At 43.5% G+C, this 19,408-nt stretch overlaps 1 protein-coding gene across 1 annotated transcript in view; it reads right to left on the reverse strand.

The window, feature by feature from the left end:
* Positions 1–849: 849 nt before the first annotated feature.
* Positions 850–19,408, reverse strand: part of RAB14 (RAB14, member RAS oncogene family) — a 227,694-nt gene continuing 209,135 nt past the window's right edge. The window contains exon 9 of the mRNA XM_069241660.1: positions 850–1,904. Within this exon, the coding sequence (XP_069097761.1) occupies positions 1,727–1,904 (178 nt within the window). The 3' untranslated portion in view covers positions 850–1,726. The remainder of the gene's footprint in view (positions 1,905–19,408) is intronic.

Genomic DNA, 19,408 nt, shown 5'->3' on the forward strand with positions numbered 1-19,408 from the left:
ACACTATTAAGACAAAACAAGGGACCGTAAGGTAAACCAACACCTACCATTTGCATGTTCCAGTTTTTGGCGTTCAACTTTGACTGTACTATAGTCTGGTACCACCGTTTTCGTAGAAATTTAAGTTTTAGAGCCTTGGTGGCTGCAGGAGAGATTTTCAAAGGGTTCTGATTTTTAACACTGCAGTTTGATTATAATAACTTAACTGTTGTACCAAGCATGCCTATAATATCATGTACAGCATGCAAAAAAACTATTAACCTTTTCCCTCTACTGCCTGCTGATCAATCATACAATTGTAAGTAAAACACTTGATATAGTGTGGCCAATTCTTTAAACAATTGATCTTGATTTTATAATTTAATAAATTGTTTTTCACTCTCTCTATGCTCTGAACGTTTAAACAAAAGCAATGTAATTAAACAGCCCTCTCCCTACGCCAAGAAAACACTTATAACTCTAGTAAGAAAGGTATTTTACCCCTCATTAAAACACTTATGCTAGATGAGTCGATGTAGCATGAGTGAGAATGTCCTGGAAGTTTTAAATAAAAAGTAGAATACATTTTAAATAACTATTCCACTGTAGTGTTAAAAATACACAAAATATTGTTTAAAATCCCTAAACAGCAAGTTTGTTTTCTAGTTCAGTAGCCTGTGTCCACTGAACTTGTGGGTAAAAAAACCATAAAATCAACTGTAAACCCAGCCTTTTCTTCTATACAATGTAAGGCAGTCTGACATAGCCAAACATTTACAAAAAATAATCATGTTAACACACTGCTGATTGCAGAAAAACAGGTTTCATCAACAGCTTAGAACATACCAAAGTGCAAAGAAGGAACAGACACCAGAGAGGAAACAATTTATATGAAAAGAAAGCCTATATTACTTTGTACACTTCAGTTACATCTAGTGCACTAAGGAATGGGATGGAAAATCATGGCCACATACAAGTTATACTGTACAAACTGATATACTTATATGCTAATGCCAGTAATCAATTTATTGTCTTCATTAAAATCATATACACAAAATGTATTTAAATGTTAGCTCAGTTCCTTCAAATTTTATACATATTTACTTATAGTTAATAAATGTAAATAAAATGGCAAAAGAACATTGTAAAGCTGTTTAGCACAGGAAAAAGGGTAGACTGTTGTCCCAGTGCAGGGTCAAGACTGAAATAAGTATTATATATATATGTATATGCCCCTGCGAACACATTAGGAAGGAATTTCAGCAAGTTGCAAGACCTATCAACAAACCCCCAAAATTTAGGTCACAGCAAAAACTCATTGGTTTACTACTGAGAATTTACACATTTGTTACAATCCGAAGAGGAGGAATAGCAAAGTGAGGGAATACGGAGGGGATTGAGACATCATGAAATGAAACTGTCAAAGTCACAGCCCAGCCCAAAAATGTGTTTACTACAAGAAAGTCCAGCATCAGTGCTCGTTTTTAATCACAGATGGGTGACATGTTACTAAGACAAGAAATGGATTTCTTGAGATTTACCATGCAGGAGATTCTTTTATTACTCTACTTGCCTTTGATAACCTGAATACATCTATTGTTTAGTACTGTGTTAAGCTGTTGTCTCAGCAGAGTATTCTGGGCTCTTCATTTAAACCCAGTTGATGCACAGAAGACCATTAAGCAGCAAAAAGTACTGCCACAACAGAGGTTGGAAAGGTCAGAACAGAATCATACATTTAAGGTCACTAGCAACCACAGCCTTCTCTCTGGGGTTGCGGCTCACTGGTTAGTCGTCCACCCTGCGGAGCTGAAGGTTTGTGTTGCACACCAGATTCTGCAGCATTCAGATCCAGGCTTCCATCTTGGATATTCTGATAAATTTTCTTGGCTGCCTCAAGGAAAGCATCTTCAACATTTTCACCTCTGAGGAATAAAATCATTTTATGAACAAGGTCTACATCTTACAGATACTCATTATTATACATCAGACAAATCATGCATTTTCACTGCACCCCCCACCCCAGCCCACCTCAAGCGGGGTAACTGATAGCCAAAAAAGGAGATAAGCTTCTTCTTAATCATGACCCACATGCCACTAGGTCTTTGTTCTGTTGCTTTACGATACTGCAAGTTGTACATTATACTACATAAACATGAAAAAGAAAAGATGAAACGCCTTATTCCTCTTATTTACAAACAAAGGGAATTATTTGGGATCAGCAGTGGAGCTTTAATTCAACTCCCTAACGATAGGTCTGTTCCACTGTGATCCCTCAATAATCAATTTGATGAAGAATCTGAATTATTTTAAGACACTTATGATTAACTGAGTATGTAAATGATGCAGTACACGCAGACACTACAGCAGACACCAGAGGGACAAGGCGCTGGAATACACAGAAAGCTGGCTGAGCAGGCCTGCAACAGTAGTTATAGCTCACAAAGAAGACATTCCGACTTCCTTCTGTTCCAGGTGCTACTTACAGTGAGGGTAAAATGTTCTACATAAAAAAACAGGAAGAGACTGAAGCGGAGCCAAGATGGCGCCAAGGACGGACGCTCCTTAAACGAGCTCTGTCCCGGCCCCAGAGAGATTCTGCAAAATTGTCCGCTTGCCTCCCAGTCTGGCCCCTGAGATTCCAGGGAGGTGCAGCGGGTCCACCCGGAGGCTGGGGGTCGGGCGTCACGGCTGGGCAGCCTGGTGGTTCCGTGGCCTGAGGCGCCCCTGACGTTGCACCGGACAGAGGACGCCCGCAAAGGCCCAGGAGACGCTGGAAGGGCCTCCCAGGTGGTAAAGGCCCAAGTGTGCCCCTCATTCTTTCCCCTCTACACTGTCCCCACCCCTCCCGTGTACAGCAATGATCGGAAGAGAGGTAGCAGGGAAGGAGAAGACCAGGCTTTGGGACCTGTGATTTGGCTCTGGTCAGACGAGGAGCAGCAGGGCCAGAGGAGGCCAGGTGTGGCAGGTGACTAATTAAGGCAGCGGCCTTACCTGGTGAGAGACTGTAGCACCCCCCCCTTCCCGGTCCCCACTTGCAGCCCAGAGAGACTGAAATATTGGAGAGAGGGACTGGCAGGAACCTGCTCTTGAACCATTCTGAGACTGTGTTGGAAGTGACTGAGACTGGTGTAACCGGTGACCCCCGGAATTCGCAGGCGGGACCTTGCCACGAAGGAATGGGTCTTGGATCAGGTCTACAATACATGCTTCTCTTACCGGCTAAACAAAGTCATGTTTCAGGGGGAAGACGTTTTTCTTCCAATCCCCAGAGGGGTCCGGGAGTGGCTGGAGGAGCGCCCTCAATTGTCTGGGAGGGGTAACCAAGAGAAGGGCAGAAGGCCCGGGGACACCTGGGCCGCAGGATTGCGGGACCGGTTGCACCCCACGAGGAGGGGCCGGAGGAGACAGAGGCGATGGAGACACCCCATGGAGATTGAGTTGATCGACAGAGTGGAGAGGCACCATCCGAATCTAATTAAAGTCAAGCCACGGTTCTCCCTAAGAAAGACAGAAGAAAAGGCTTGGATCCGTGCATAGAGGGGACGGGCATGGGCACAGACAATGGGATATCTGGGTCTCCTCATCCGTTGGTGGCGGTCATCAATCAGCTAGAAACCAAGGAAACGGTCCTCAGGGCAGAAGGGGGCGTCCAGACTCTGGAGGCAGTGCTGTGATAAGGGCCCGAAGGAGAGTGGACTGTCTACTCTTGCGCCACCCCATGTAAGGAGGAGCAGATGGTGGTGCTGAAGCGCTTTCTAGACACCACGTAACTTTGTTTTTTGAGGGTTGAGTTTGGGAGCCTTGTTCTTCTCAGAGGCGACCCGTGAGTTTTAGTTCTGCATTGAAGAGGTGGGGGAGGGGGTCTACAGACCTCTCAACTCCTGATGAGTTGTTGAATGGGGGTTAGTATTCATAGGGGCCCATGGGAGGTGGGGGTAGGATGGAAGTTTGTTTTTTTAGGGTTTGTTCTTTGCCGGTTTATGTTGACTATGGATAAGCCACAGACACATGCATGATGGCATCTAGGTGTTCCATCCACATGCTCGTAAGTCCTAGATGGGAGGTCCTCCCCCGCTTAACACAGTGTCCCTTTGATAACAATGACTCCCACAAGTGATATGCCGCCCCACCCGTAAACCCACAGGCCTTTTCTGTTCTATCGTGGAATGTAAATGGGTTTGGGGACAGGGTCAAACGTTGTTTGGTGTCTCATCACATAAGATTACATCCAGATGTTTTTTTTTTGTTTTTTTTTTTTTACAGGAGAGACATGTTGAGGGCACCAGGTCAATTTCTTGGTAGAGGGCCCTATGTTACGTTAGCATATGCAGGCTTCACTTCTGGCTCCAGGGGAGTGGTGATACTGATAAGTAACTGCCTCCCCCCCCCCCTTTCGTCTCTCAAGACAGTGGATAGACCCTGCGGGTCGATCCGTGGGGGTACATGTGCTTTGGGGTAGACAGAAAGTATTGTTTGTAAGTGTTTATGCCCCACCCAGACTTCAGGCTCACGTGCTGGAAAAGCTTGCAGAGATTCTATTGGAGGCAGACTTCCCAACCCATGTGGTGGGGGTTGATTTTGATGATGTAATGGAAATGGAGCTGGGTCGCGCCTGAATGTCTAGGGGAACTGGCCCACATAATTTACTGTATCACTTTGCAGCAACACTGGGACTGTCTGACCTGTGGCGCCGTGCCCATCCCACCAAGAGGAAATTCTCCTACTTTTCAGGGGCCCATAAGGTCTTTTCTAGACTGGATTATATTTTCGCCCCTGCAGGGGAAGTGGGGGCTGTCCACCAGGCAGACTATTTGGCCCGGGTTTGTCTGACCATTCCCCTCTGATGGTACGGATTGGGAGACAAGACTGGGGATCCCAGAGATGGAAGCTGGGGGCCTGGGATCTGCAGGACCACGAGATGGCACATGGGCTCCTAGTAGACATTGAACTATATTTCTGGGAAAATGTGGGGGCAGGTGAATCCCTAGTGGTGCTCTGGGAGGCGTACAAGACAGTGATCAGGAATAGTGCTCAGAACTTAGTGGCACAGAAGAGAAAGAAAGCATCTGAAATGCTGGAAACATATGAGCGTCAACTCCGAGTTAGATGAGGCCCTGTTTCAGATTCCAGCCCCTCCCGCCCTTCGCCAATTGGAGTTAGTTAGGGCGGAGTACAGGGAAACAGCGGAGACTAAGAGTAGAACTCAACACAGACTATGTTAAACGGGCGATAAAGCAGAGAAACTTCTAGCTTGGCTGGGTAGGAAGAAAATGGAAGCGAGGTTGATAGATGAAGTTGAGCCCCAGGAGGGGTTCGGGTTTCCTTGAATATAGAACTTGCAGAGGCCTGTGCCGATTACTATCTGGCTTTATACCAGGCCCCCCAGTTGCAGGATCCACACCGAATTAGGGAATACTTAAAAGGCATAGTGGTCCCAGTCTTAGATGCTGAAACCCGGGCAACTTTAAAAGGGGACATCACCTTGGAGGAGTTTAAAACTGCCATGACAGGGCTGCGCTTGGGGAAAGCCCAAGGCCCTAACAGGTTCCCAGGGGAGCATTTCAAGAGGCTGGGCGATATTGGAGCCCCCATCTTCTTACTATGTTCCTGTAGGCAAGAAGCCAGGGCACACTCCCCCCGGACCTGAGGGAAGCGGAAATAGCAGTCATTCATAAGGAGGGGCGACCTCTAGCGTCCTGTGCATCATATAGACCAATTTCCCTCCTTAATGAAGAGGTGAAAGTGTTGGCCACAGTATTAGCGACGCACCGCCAGGGAGTTATCACCCCTCTAGTTCACAGGGACCAATCCAGCTTCAGGCCGGGATGGTCCAGGAGAGATAACTTGAGGCAGACACGTAATTGAATACATACCATCCTGCAACACCCGGATCCACACATTTCTGGCTCTGGATGCTGAAAAAGCATTTCGATGCGGTGCATTTGCCCTACTTAGAGTGTACCTTGTACCTAGATGTCGGGAGTGGGTACGGCTGCTCTACTGTAATCCGGTGGCAGCAGTTAGGGTTAAAGGGACCCTTTGATCCGAATTTCCTATTGCAAGAAGCACTAGACAGGGATGTCCCTTGTCCCCCAGAGTTGTATGGGTTCAGGCTGAAGGAGGAGGAGAAACGCATCTCCATATACATGGATAATATACTTCTATATGTGGCATAACCCGTAAACTCCTTACCGAGACTCTTTCAGTTATTTTCAGAGTATGGGAGCTATTCTGTTTACCACATTAACTGAGATAAGTCGGTGTTGTACGCCCCACAGGAGGACACGGCTCTCTACGCCCTCCAACGTCAACTAAAATATTCGAGTGAGGGTTTCAAGAACCTTGGTATATTCATGACACAAGGCAGTGCCGTGCCCATAATTTGGGGAGGGTGACTGGAATATGCAGAGATGATATGGAGTGTTGGTGGGGGGGGGGGGGGGGGGGGGGGATCTCTCACTTACTGTGATGGGTCGGTGGCTATGTTTAAGAAGATACCTCTGCCGAAGTTATTGTATGTCTTACAAAATACATATTACCGAATCACACTTGAGTTTTTTTCAGGCCCTTGAGCAGGACATACGGATTTATGTGGAAGACTCACCAGCGAATTCTGCTTAAAACGCAGCATGCGTAATCAGTATAGTGGGGGCCTGTCCCTGCCAGATGTAGAGGCAAACTATTGGGCGGCGCATCTGATCAATGTTAACGATTGGATGTATGCCCCAGGCGACCATCTTACCTTTAGGTTAGAAAGATTGCAGTGGGAGGGTAAATTGTGTCTTCATTACTTGTATGGAGTTGGGGGAGTGAGGCAGCTCCTACCTGCTACCCGGGTGGCTCCTGGGGCCTGGCCCAGGATCATCAGATGCTTGGATGGATGAGCAGGCCCACAAAGATGCCCCCCGTAGGAAGGAGGCTGGATGCCGGAAATTGGTAAATTGACCGGCATCAAGGCATTAGGATCGCATTGAAATTTCCAACCTAGATGTGTTAGAAGGGGGGGGGATCTCATGCCCTATGAATCACTACAGGCCGCATATGGGCTCAACAAGACGCAGTTCTTCCTCTATGCCCGATTGAGACATGCTTGGAGGGCGAAGGGCTTCACCTGGGAGGGAATACCGGAATATGCTCCGCTGGAAGGTAGACTGTTGACAGAGAAGTTAAATGTTAAATCGGTGTCTATGGTGTACAGGACCATTAACAATAACATGCCTGATACCCTTGCAGACTACGTAGTCAGTGGGAGGCTGACTTAGGGGGCAATGGAGGATTATAGACTGGGAGGCAGCGTTGATGTTTCCCCGAGAAGTAGCCATCAGGTCAAGTCTGTGACTAATCCAGTTCAAGATCCTTCTTAGGGTTTACTATGATAGACAGCGTCTGCATACTATGGGACGGGTGCAACACCTGAATTGTATAAGGTGTCAGGGGCTGATTGGTACCATTTTACATACCATTTGGGGCAGCTCTGTTATACAGGAATACTGGTTGAAGATCGTGGGGAACTGCAGCGGGTGGTCTCAGAAATGATCCCGTTGGACCCCAATATTGATGTGCCCTGGGACAAGCTCATATTCTGCCATCTTGGGTTGGTGGTAGCTAAGAAGGATGTCGCCCGTCTTTTGGGAGAAGAGCTCGGCCCCACGGTAAACACATGGAGAGGGACGGATGGATGGATTTATGATGGCAGAAAAGGTAACATACACAAATAGAGGCTGCCCGCGAACGTTTGGGGGTGTCTGAGGCGCCTGGATGACATACCATTCATTACATGTATAGGCCTGTACGGACTGAGGATCCACTAGAGTTCGATAAGGACTGTAAACTATGGACTGCTGTGGGGTGGAGGGACTGGGAACCATATGATGGAGAAATGAGACCAAATATAGATCTGTTTATCGATATGTTTGAGTGTCTGTGGGGGATTTTGGGGGAAATTGAAAAGGGGGGCGGGGGGGGGATTGTTCTTTTCCCCTAACCCTGGTGCCGATGTACAGTGCAGTTCTGTATGAATTCTTTGGATCTGGTATGCACCTGTTGAAAATTCAATAAAAAGTTTATTTAAAAAAAAAAAAGGATGAGACATGAGAAAAATTAGAATGTTGAAGCTCAGGGCTTATACCAGCATATAAGCCTGGAAGGTACTCCATTGTCTTCAATGGAACTCCCAACATTCTAATGTTCTAATATATGGTCAACTGTAATGTATCTAGTCCTAGAAAATTTTCTAAGGAAATTTTTGTATTCTTTGAATAATTCCTCAAATTACAAAGACTACTTTTAATTGGCCAAGAGAATGCAATTCTGTTTGCCAGAGAGTAATAACAGGAGATTGTGAGGCATTTCCCTGGCGTTAATGACGTATGTTCTTCTGTGGATCAAAGTAACTAACCACAAGCCTTCCCAACTCTTTCCCTTTCTGCTTCCTACTTTTAAATTGACCAGCACAAAGGATAAATGTGAAGCTACACGGAACAATCTTTTCTTAATTTTTTTCCTCCCAGAAGCTACACCTTGTCTTTCGTTTTTAGGACACCAACATGCTCCTCTCCAATGAGTTTAATATGGACCTTTTTCCTTAATGATGAATTAGGTTTTCCCGAAGCCACAGCTGACTAACTGCTCACCAAAACACCACTTGCAGCAGTCACTTGTGTCCCTGGCAATAAAAGAAACAGCTCAGTAGTCTCTCTCTGCATCCAGTCTAATGGAATATTAGAGCAGCATTGTTTTTGGAATGCCTGTGAGGCCTCACCAGTATGTACAACCACAGAAAAAAGTACAGATTTAGTTGTGATCCTGAGTGCATTCATGGAGTCCTCATGCTGATTTGCAGATACTGCATTGCTGGACCACACCACTGACCCTACAGCCTTATCAATGATACCAGCTCATAAGTCCAACCCTGTAGCCCACACCCTATTCAAACTTAGAGATAACATGCAACACGTCCAGCTGGCTCCAAAGTGGGAATAATACCATACCCTGCAGAAATTAGGAACCAAATATTGGGGGACTGAGACCAAAAATAACAGTGGGAGCCTCAAACCAACAAGTAAGCTACTCTTGCTTAGACAGTGTAAGAGAATCAAGTTATCACAACGAGTTCCCAGAAGGACAGTTACTCCAGACCTACCTCTCAGCCAACTGCCTTGCACTCTTGGATTACCCTGATGCCCCTGATCTTTATTTGTTGCACCAGCAGCTTTCAGATAAATTAGAACAACTCTATACATTTGGGATATTTTATTGTCCTTTCAATGCTTTTTTTGCTCATTGTGCTCTTTAAAGATATCTTGTTCCAGGTGAAGCACACGGAATGACCTCAGCGCCCAATATACAGTGCTGTTTACAGTTTAACTCGCAGCTGGAGCACACGAGTGCGGTTGTGCCATCTAGTCACCAAAGGGAGTTTTTCATTACACTGTGTTGCAGGACCATTGAGACAAATCATCTGTGCTCTGCGGTCAGTGCGTCCAAACTCCATTTCCTGTGCAGGATGGAGCAATGCATGGATCATGGTGTCTTGGCCGTGCCGTTGCATGCAGCGCAAAGTCTCTGAAAAGGGACTGCATTATACAAATTAATTCCTGTGGTGTTAACGCCCCACGATTCAGGGCTATAATGTTTCCCTTGCAGGAGATGAATTAATCATACAGGCGTGCAATGAGTCGAGACCTGCCTACCCCATAAGAGCAAGAGGTCATCTGTTCTACGGTTAGAACTCATATAGGGTCCTTTGAGCTCCCATACATGGAGGATGAATTAGTTACATCCTTCCATTTGATGAGGTAGGTAGTACCTGAACCCTTAGAAAGAAAGCTCATTCATCTGGTTCATTTTTGCCCATCTATTTAGGGTTAGATTACATTGGGGCTCATCTAGCAACTGGGCAACATGATAAACCACGCGCAAAAAAACTGGCTACAAGCTAAAAACCTGAACGGTAAGTGGGTATGGAAGAGTGACCGACTAAAAAGGGCCTTTTATCCCATTCCTTTTCTATAACAGGTGCCCGATATTGGAGCACCAGGGGTAAGAGGTTTCATAAAAAATAAAAATAAAAATTGAAAAAAAACCTCACTTTCCCCTTCTTACACCCCAGACCAGGGCAATGAGTTTGAACTCTCACCGTCATTATGATGGGGAGGCAGACCATTATAGACCCTGGAGTGCATCTGAAGATGTTGCACAATATCCCTGATGAAAGCCATACCGCCACCTCCGATATGTAAGAACCGGAGGCCCTACTTAACCCCCTTTACATTAAATTCTTTCTGCAACTCGATTCAGTTGCAGAAAGAGCCCTTCGTACCTTAGATGTAAAAAGAGCTTTAATGTACTATATTTACAGAACTGAAGAGTTTCATAAAACTAAGCAATTCTTTGGTGCATTTTTTGCAGCCTCACGGTAAAAAGTTTTATCTAAATCAGGCATTTCCAGATGGATAATTAAATGAACTAAGACATGTTACGCCAAAGCTAAAAGAAATTTGGCCACACCTCCTAGAGAACGTTCTACCTGTAATATATTCGCTTCTATGGCTTTCCTGGGGGATATACCAATAGCTGAAACATTTAAGGCAGCTACATGATAAACTCCGCACACTTTCACTAACATTGTCTGGATGTATTAGCACACCAACAAGTAACTGTAGAACAGGCAGTGCCATGCACCCTTTTTCAAACAGTTGCAACACCCACAGGTTAACCATTGCTTTCTGGAGAGCACAGCTTTACAGTCTTAAAAAAAAAAAAAAAAAAAAAAAAAAAAAAGTGTATTTACAGCCACACGTGCCATTGAACAGATGTTACTCACACTGTAACGATCTGTTTGCGGCATGTAGTGCTGTAGATTCACATGCGCCCAACCCTCTTCCCTGGAAACCTCTCGCCGCAGCAGTATACTCTTATACTTTTATATGCGTGGAACTCTTACTACACACTTGCATTCTCTACTCTCACCCGAATGAGGGAAAACAATCTAAAAATAGAGAAGATGCCATGCGCATTATCACCGAGAGGAGTCGTTTTACCTTGTACCTCGGGAGACTTCTTCAAAGAAAAACTTGCACACATCCAGACCCAACACTAGATGGCAGAAGTATGAAGAGCATGTGAATATATAGCCACATATGCCATTGAACAAAATGTTTCTATGAGTTTTAAGTTTCTATATTTTCTCTCTAGGATATCCTCCCGGAATTAACTTCTACTTTCATTATTAGTAGTGGATGACATTTCAGGGTAATAAAAGAATGTGGTTAAATGAGACACCCTTGTTCCGACAACAAAATAGCAATGATTTGGTAGTCCTAAATGTGTTCAAATTATCCTACCTCTCTGCTATTCTGTGGGCCTTGTGAAAAACACTTTGTGTTGTCTCCACAAGTTACCTTCATTTCCAATATCCTATGCCTGAACCCATCCCTCTCCCCATTATCTCTGCTCTCATCTCTAGTAAGAGGCCTCTAAACTAAACAATAGTAGTCCATTGTACTCATTTGTACTCCACTTAAGTGCCAAAAAAACTGGGAAGCAAGGGAAAAAGTGCCTTCAGGGTTCACCCTTTTTTCTCATATTTATTTAAACAATGACTGCATCCAGTGGAAAAAGGGGGTTTAACTCTGCAAATAAAAAAAGTTGTTTTTTTTTAGAATGGAAGGAAGGGAAAAAGGTAAAATTGCAGTTTTATGTTCCCCTTTATCACACAATTTCCTTTTACCTCCTATTTATACTTGGCTAAGGCACTGAAAAGATGGTGGGGGAAAGCCATTAAAACACTCCCTAGGTTTTGGATATGGTTGCTTATGTTCTAGAGCCTACTCTTCTTTTTCCTGCTCTGTGTTACCAGTCCAGCGCAGCATAGGCCTTACTGTCCAGAATAACGTGAAGAGCAAACTAGTACTTCAGACTATGGTAACTGCAGGTACTGGAGGGGGGTCTAGTTACTGTGGGACATCATCGTTTTACAGCTATTAAGAACCAAATAAAGAGGCTTTACTGATGTATGCTTACATTTCTTTTCATGGACCCCGGGTGTGCAACGTAGTATTGTCTTATTGGTACACACTGGTAAGATCCTGGAGCTGCCATTACATAATTCAGGCTTCTGTGGAAACAGTTTCTTCACCAAATGATATGCAAATACAACAGTAGAAACTATCCATCTTGACATATTGTTTTATAGAAAGTAAACCAGTTATTACTGGTCCGTAATTTATGAAAAGCAGATCTATTTTCGTAGGTCTATAGTTTTGTCCAAATAGAAAATCAACACCCTTGGTGCATCAAGGCAGTGTAGAAATGTATTTGCCTGAGTTGAGGGATTTAGAAAAACCAAAAGTGAGCAAAGAAATCTTTTGATTAATGTAGAAACCCAAGACTACTTTAGGGAGAAAACTGGATGAGTTCTCATTACAACTTTTGTGAAAAACAGTCAATGGTTCGCTTGCACTCAGGATTTGGATTTTGCTCAACCTGCGTGCTGAAGCAATTGCGACTAAGAAAGCTGTTTTCCATGTAGGGAGTTGAAAATACACCATGTGAAAGGCTTATAAGGTGGCCCCATTAATGTAGATGAAACAATGTTAAGCACCCTTGGGGGAGAGAGTTCTTACTGGAGACAAAACCTTAATACCCTGTAAGAAATCCTGGACTACAAGAATTTAAAAAAAAATAAGTTTGTGAAGGAGATTTTCAGTAGGTGGTTATGGCTGCAAGGTGTATCTTAATAGAAGAGCACTGTGAATTAGATTTTGCTAGATGAAACAGGGTAAGGTAATACTTCAAAATGACAATTAAATGGATCAGAATTGACTTGAATACATAAATACAAAAACTATTCCACTTCGAGGCAAAGGATTTTCTTGTGGAAAGGTGCTTGAACTCTCAAACTGCCCATACCGCCTTGAGGTAGCTTTAGATGGCCATACTGTAAGAATTCAGGAGCCATGCTGCAATGGAAGATTGGGATTCAGAATCTGACCTCCCAACTTATAAAGGAGATCCTGCCAGCTCAGTAATTTATTGTGCGGGCGGTTGGAGAGCTGAAAAGGTCCAAGAACCACCCCTAACAAGGCTATTAGTATCCTTCTGGTTTTGGATGTGTACTGCTTGATCAAGACTGCCACAGTAAAAGGGATCAGTGGAAAAGGGTAGAGAAATGTCCTTGACCAATCTATCAAAAGGGTATTCACCCCACTGACCCCAGTTGGTAAAATCTAAAGGGGTAGTCTTGCTATTTTTGTCTTCTGCAAATAGTTGTATTTGGGGATAGTCCCATTCTTGAAAAACTTCTTTCAGCACTTTGTCGTTTAGAATCCAGTCACGGTTTTCTTGAATAATAAGGCTGAGGGAATCTGCTACTGTATTTTGAACTTCTGGAAGTTGTACTGATTGAATTCTCAGGTTCCTTGCTATGAGCCATTTAAATACGGCTTGTGATTGAGGTGTGGAATTAGTTCCTCCTAGTTTGTTCTAGCAATACAGCGTTGTACTATTGTTTGTCTGAAATAACAAGGAGGTTTTTATCACAGGGAGGAAGGACTTCAATGCTAGGTGGACCGCTCTTAGTCCTAAGAGATTTACATGGTAAGGCACTTCTTTGCCCTACCATATTCCTCGAGTCTATAAATGACCCATGTGACCACCTCATCCTTGGAGCATCTATGACAAGTTTGGGTTGGGATGTTCTGATGAAAGGGAATCCCCACTTTATATTTCTCAACTTGGTCCACCATGGGAGAGACTGGAGTGCTGGCTGACTGAGTTTGCTACTGTTCCCAGCTGTCTGACGACGGATGCCACTGATCCCCCCCCCCCCCCAGACACTGTTGCCATGGTCTCACATGCATAAGGAACTATGAATATGCAAGATGGCACTGATTTCAGTAGACACAATATCAGTCAGGCAGAAGGATGACTACTTTGTAACAGACGCTTCAGGTGGAGAGCTGACAGTCTCCCCTCTGAAGTGTATATTTTGGACAGAATGTACTATTGATTTATGTTGACTTGAAGACCTCATCATGAGAACGTGTCCAGACATAGCTGGAAAAGCGTTAGAGTTGTTTCTGAGGATAGACTATTGACCAATCACCTCAACAAGGTAGACGAGTAGCTTGTGTTTTCTTAGTTGTGCTGCTATGACAGCCACGCATTTCGAAAATGTCCCAGGTGCGACTTTAGTGCAAATGGGAAAATAGTGAACTGAAGATGTTTGAAGCCTACCACGAATTGTAGAATTTTTCAATGTTTCTGTACAATCGGTATGTGAAAATAGGCATCTTGTAGGTCTATAGCACATATCCAGTTTTTTTGTTGTAGCTGGGGGGTGTATTTCGTGTAATGCCGGCATCCTTAACTTTTCTTTTTTTATGTACATTTGTTTAGAGCTCTCAAGTCTAGTGTGGGTCTGAATTCTTGTCCAGGTCCCTCCTTCCAAACCAGTGTATTTTTGTAGAGCCCCGCAGGGAACTAATATTTCTTCCCAAGAGCTGTTGCACTTGCTGCCTTATTAACTGTTGCAGATGTTCCACACTTGTTTCTGCCCAATGAGCCAACCCTTTTGCTCTCTGCCTGGTGGGGCAGTAGAAAAAGGACCAATTGTATGTGTCTTGATAGCTACAGCTACGAATCTAGACATTGCCTTAAAAAAGGGTTCCTGATACAGTGGTTTGTACTTCTTTAAAAGTCTAGAGGGAACAGACCTACCCGAAGCAGGTGTCAAGAATAGCTGCAATGCGGGCTCTTAAAAGACCTGGGCCAAAAGACAATACACTTCTAGAAGAGGTTCTTTGGTGTAAAGTCACAAAGATGACTAAAGTCAAAATAGTTGTGGTGGGCATTGTTATGTTTAATTTTGTAGCCCCTCTTACTAATACATCATTGAAGGAGGAGAGACAGTCTACTGGAGAGTCTAGCTGGAGGAGTGTCAGTCACTGATCTTCTGGACAGCAATGGATACAGACCATGTGAGAGAATAAGCACTACTTTTAGTCGGAAAAAAGGTGTTACGTTACTCTAGCCTTAAAGCGACTGAGTAAAAACCAGAAAACAAGTGTTTATAAATCTTTTCTCAGGATATTTGCCAAAAAAGGGCGAGCTCAGTGCCTCAGGAGCCAAAACAATGTAACTGACCTCACCTATTGGGCATGATGGGATACGGAGGTTACTGTGGGGTTCTTAAAGGTACAGTGCCAGTTGCATTAGCTGAATGTATTGCTTGCAGTCTATGGGCTAATTCTGTCCTTCACTCCATTTCAAGAAAGCTTGTGAAAAGCTTGTGAAAGGTTCACCTTTAGTCTATGGTGACTTATGATGCTAAATGTTTTTCTTTAAAAAAAAAAAAAAAAAAAAAAAATGTATACTTTTTAACCCATGTTTAGGCTGAAATTGTTCAGTTTAACACACACACACACACACACACACACACATATATATATATATATATATATATATATATATATATATATATATATATATATATATGTAAAATGTCACTTACCCAGTGTACATCTGTTCGTGGCATTAGTCGCTGCAGATTCACATGCTGTGCACATCCCGCCATCTGGTGTTGGGCTCGGAGTGTTACAAGTTGTTTTTCTTCAAAGAAGTCTTTTCGAGTCACGAGACCGAGGGACTCCTCCCATTTCGGCTCCATTGCGCATGGGCGTCGACTCCATCTTAGATTGTTTTCCCCGCAGAGGGGAAGGTAGGAGTTGTGTATGCTAGTAATAGTGCCCATGCAATGGAGTGAATACATATGTACATAATGAAGCTTAAAGTAATATATTTACAAATTTACAAATGTTTAAGATCAACTTCTAAACGGCTACAGGCTCCCGGGGAGGAGGGTGGGCGCATGTGAATCTGCAGCGACTAATGCCACGAACAGATGTACACTGGGTAAGTGACATTTTCCGTTCGATGGCATGTGTAGCTGCAGATACACATGCTGTGCATAGACTAGTAAGCAGTTATCTCCCCAAAAGCGGTGGTTCAGCCTGTAGTAGTTGAAGTTGTTTGAAATAATGTTCTTAGTACTGCCTGACCTACTGTGGCTTGTTGTGCGGTTAGCACATCTACACAGTAGTGTTTAGTAAATGTATGAGGCGCAGACCATGTAGCTGCCTTACATATTTCGGTCATTGGAATATTTCCCAGAAAGGCCATGGTACCACCTTTCTTTCTAGTTGAGTGTGCCTTTGGTGTAATAGGCAGTTCTCTTTTTGCTTTAAGATAACAGGTTTGAATGCATTTAACTATCCATCTAGCAATGCCTTGTTTAGAAATTGGATTTCATGTATGCGGTTTTTGGAAAGCAATAAATAATTGTTTTGTTTTCCGAATTAGTTTTGTTCTGTCAATGTAGTACATTAACGCTCTTTTGATGTCTAATGTATGTAGTGCTCTTTCAACTACAGAATCTGGCAGTGGGAAGAACACTGGTAATTCTACTGTTTGATTTAAATGGAACGGTGATATGACTTTTGGTAAAAAAATGTGGATTTGTCTGTAGAACTACTTTATGCTTGTGTATTTGAATAAATGGTTCTTGTATGGTAAATGCTTGAATCTCACTTACTCTTCTTAAAGATGTGATGGCAATTAAAAATGCAACTTTCCATGTTAAGTATTGCATTTCACAAGAGTGCATGGGCTCAAAAGGTGGACCCATGTGTCGTGTTAAGACAATGTTGAGGTTCCATGAAGGAACTGGTGGTGTTCTTGGTGGTATAATTCTCTTTAGGCCTTCCATAAATGCTTTTATGACTGGTATCCTAAATAGAGAAGTTGAGTGCTTAATTTGCAGGTAAGCTGAAATTGCTGTAAGATGTATCTTAATGGAAGAAAAAGCTAGCTTTGACTTCTGCAAATGTAGTAAGTATCCTACGATGTCTTTAGCAGATGTGTGTAAGGGTTGAATTTGATTATTATGGCAATAATAAACAAATCTTTTCCATTTATTTGCATAGCAATGTCTAGTGGTAGGCTTTCTAGCTTGTTTTATGACCTCCATACATTCCTGTGTAAGGTCTAAGTGTCTGAATTCTAGGATTTCAGGAGCCAGATTGCTAGATTGAGCGATGCTGGATTTGGATGTCTGATCTGTTGTTTGTGTTGAGTTAACAGATCTGGTTTGTTTGATAGTTTGACATGCGGCACTACTGAGAGGTCTAGTAGTGTTGTATACCAAGGTTGTCTTGCCCATGTTGGAGCTATTAGTTTGAGTTTGTTTTGACTCAACTTGTTTACTAGATATGGAAGGCGTGGGAGAGGGGGAAAAGCGTAAGCAAATATCCCTGACCAACTCATCCATAACGCATTGCCCTGAGACTGATCTTGTGGGTACCTGGATGCGAAGTTTCGGCATTTTGCGTTTTATTTTGTTGCAAATAGATCTATTTGTGGTGTTCCTCAAATCTGAAAGTAAGTGTTTAGTATTTGGGGGTGAATTTCCCATTCGTGGATCTGTTGGCGATCCTGAGAGAGATTGTCTGCCAACTGATTCTGAATTCCTAGAATAAATTGTGCTATTAGGCGAATGTGGTTGTGAATCGCCCAATGCCATATTTTCTGTGCCAGGAGACACAACTGTGTTGAGTGTGTGCCTCCCTGTTTGTTTAGGTAGTACATTGTTGTCATGTTGTCTGTTTTGACAAGAATGTGTTTGTGGCTTACTATGGGTTGAAATGCTTTCAGCACTAGAAATACTGCTAATAGTTCTAAGTGATTTATGTGAAACTGTTTTTGCTGAGTGTTCCATTGTCCTTGGATGCTGTGTTGATTGAGGTGTGCTCCCCACCCTATCATGGAGGCATCTGTTGTTATAACGTATTGTGGCACTGGGTCTTGGAAAGGCCGCCCTTTGTTTAAATTTATACTGTTCCACCAATGAAGCGAGGTGTATGTTTGGTGGTCTATCAACACCAGATCTAGAAGTTGACCCTGTGCTTGTGACCATTGTGATGCTAGGCACTGTTGTAAGGGCCGCATGTGCAACCTTGCGTTTGGGACAATGGCTATGCATGAGGACATCATGCCTAGTAGTTTCATTACCATTTTGACTTGTATTTTTTGTTTTGAATACATGGCCTGTATTACATTGTGAAATGCTTGAACCCTTTGTGGGCTTGGAGTGGCAATCCCTTTTGCTGAGTTGATTGTCGCCCCTAAGTATTGCTGTGTTCGACACGGCAAAAGGTGTGACTTTGTGTAGTTGATTGAGAAACCTAGTTTGTGGAGGATTTCTATGACGTACTTTGTGTGTTGTGAACACCGTTCTAGCATGTTGGTTTTGATTAACCAATCGTCTAGGTACGGGAACACATGTATTTGCTGCCTTCTGATATGTGCAGCTACTACTGCCAGGCATTTTGTAAAAACTCTTGGCGCAGTTGTTATTCCGAATGGCAACACCTTGAATTGGTAATGTACCCCTTGGAATACAAACCTTAGGTACTTTCTGTGTGAAGTATGTATCGGTATATGGAAATATGCATCCTTTAGGTCTAGTGTTGTCATGTAGTCTTGTTGTTTGAGCAGTGGGATTACGTCCTGTAATGTAACCATGTGAAAGTGATCTGATTTGATGTAGGTATTTAATGTTCTGAGATCTAGTATAGGTCTCAGACTCTTGTCTTTTTTTGGGTATGAGAAAGTACAGAGAGTAAACTCCTGTCCCTTTCTGTTGGTTTGGTACTAATTCTATTGCTTCTTTCTGTAGCAATGCCTGAACTTCTAGTCCTAGAAGAGCAATATGTTGTTTTAACATTGTGTGTTTTCGGTGGGACGTTTGGAGGCAATTTGAGAAATTCTATGCAATAACCATGCTGGATAATTGCTAGGACCCAAGTGTCTGTTGTTATTTCCTCCCAATGTTTGTAAAACTTGGTTAGTCTCCCCCCCACAGGTGTTATGTGTTGGGGATTTGTGACTTGGAAGTCACTGCTTGTTTTGAGGAGTTTTGGGACTTTGGAACTTTCCTCTATTCTTTTTGAAATTGTCCCCCTCTATACTGTCCCCGAAAACGTCCCCGCTGATACTGGCTCTGGTAAGTGGGTCTTGTTTGTGAGGTTGTGGGTTCTGTGCTTTGCCCTCGAAACCCCCCTCGAAATTGTGTCTTTCGAAATGTGCCTCTGCTCTGTGGGGAGTAGAGTGCGCCCATGGCTTTGGCCGTGTCAGTGTCTTTTTTAAGTTTTTCGATCGCAGTGTCCACCTCTGGCCCAAACAACTGCTGTCCGTTAAATGGCATATTCAGCACAGCTTGCTGTATCTCTGGTTTAAATCCTGATGTACGCAGCCATGCATGTCTCCTTATTGTTACTGCTGTGTTGACAGTTCTAGCAGCTGTGTCTGCAGCATCCATTGCTGACCGTATCTGATTGTTGGAGATACTCTGTCCTTCTTCTACTAC

This window comes from Pleurodeles waltl, chromosome 6 (assembly GCF_031143425.1).
Source record: "Pleurodeles waltl isolate 20211129_DDA chromosome 6, aPleWal1.hap1.20221129, whole genome shotgun sequence".
In the NCBI taxonomy this organism is placed as follows: domain Eukaryota; kingdom Metazoa; phylum Chordata; class Amphibia; order Caudata; family Salamandridae; genus Pleurodeles; species Pleurodeles waltl.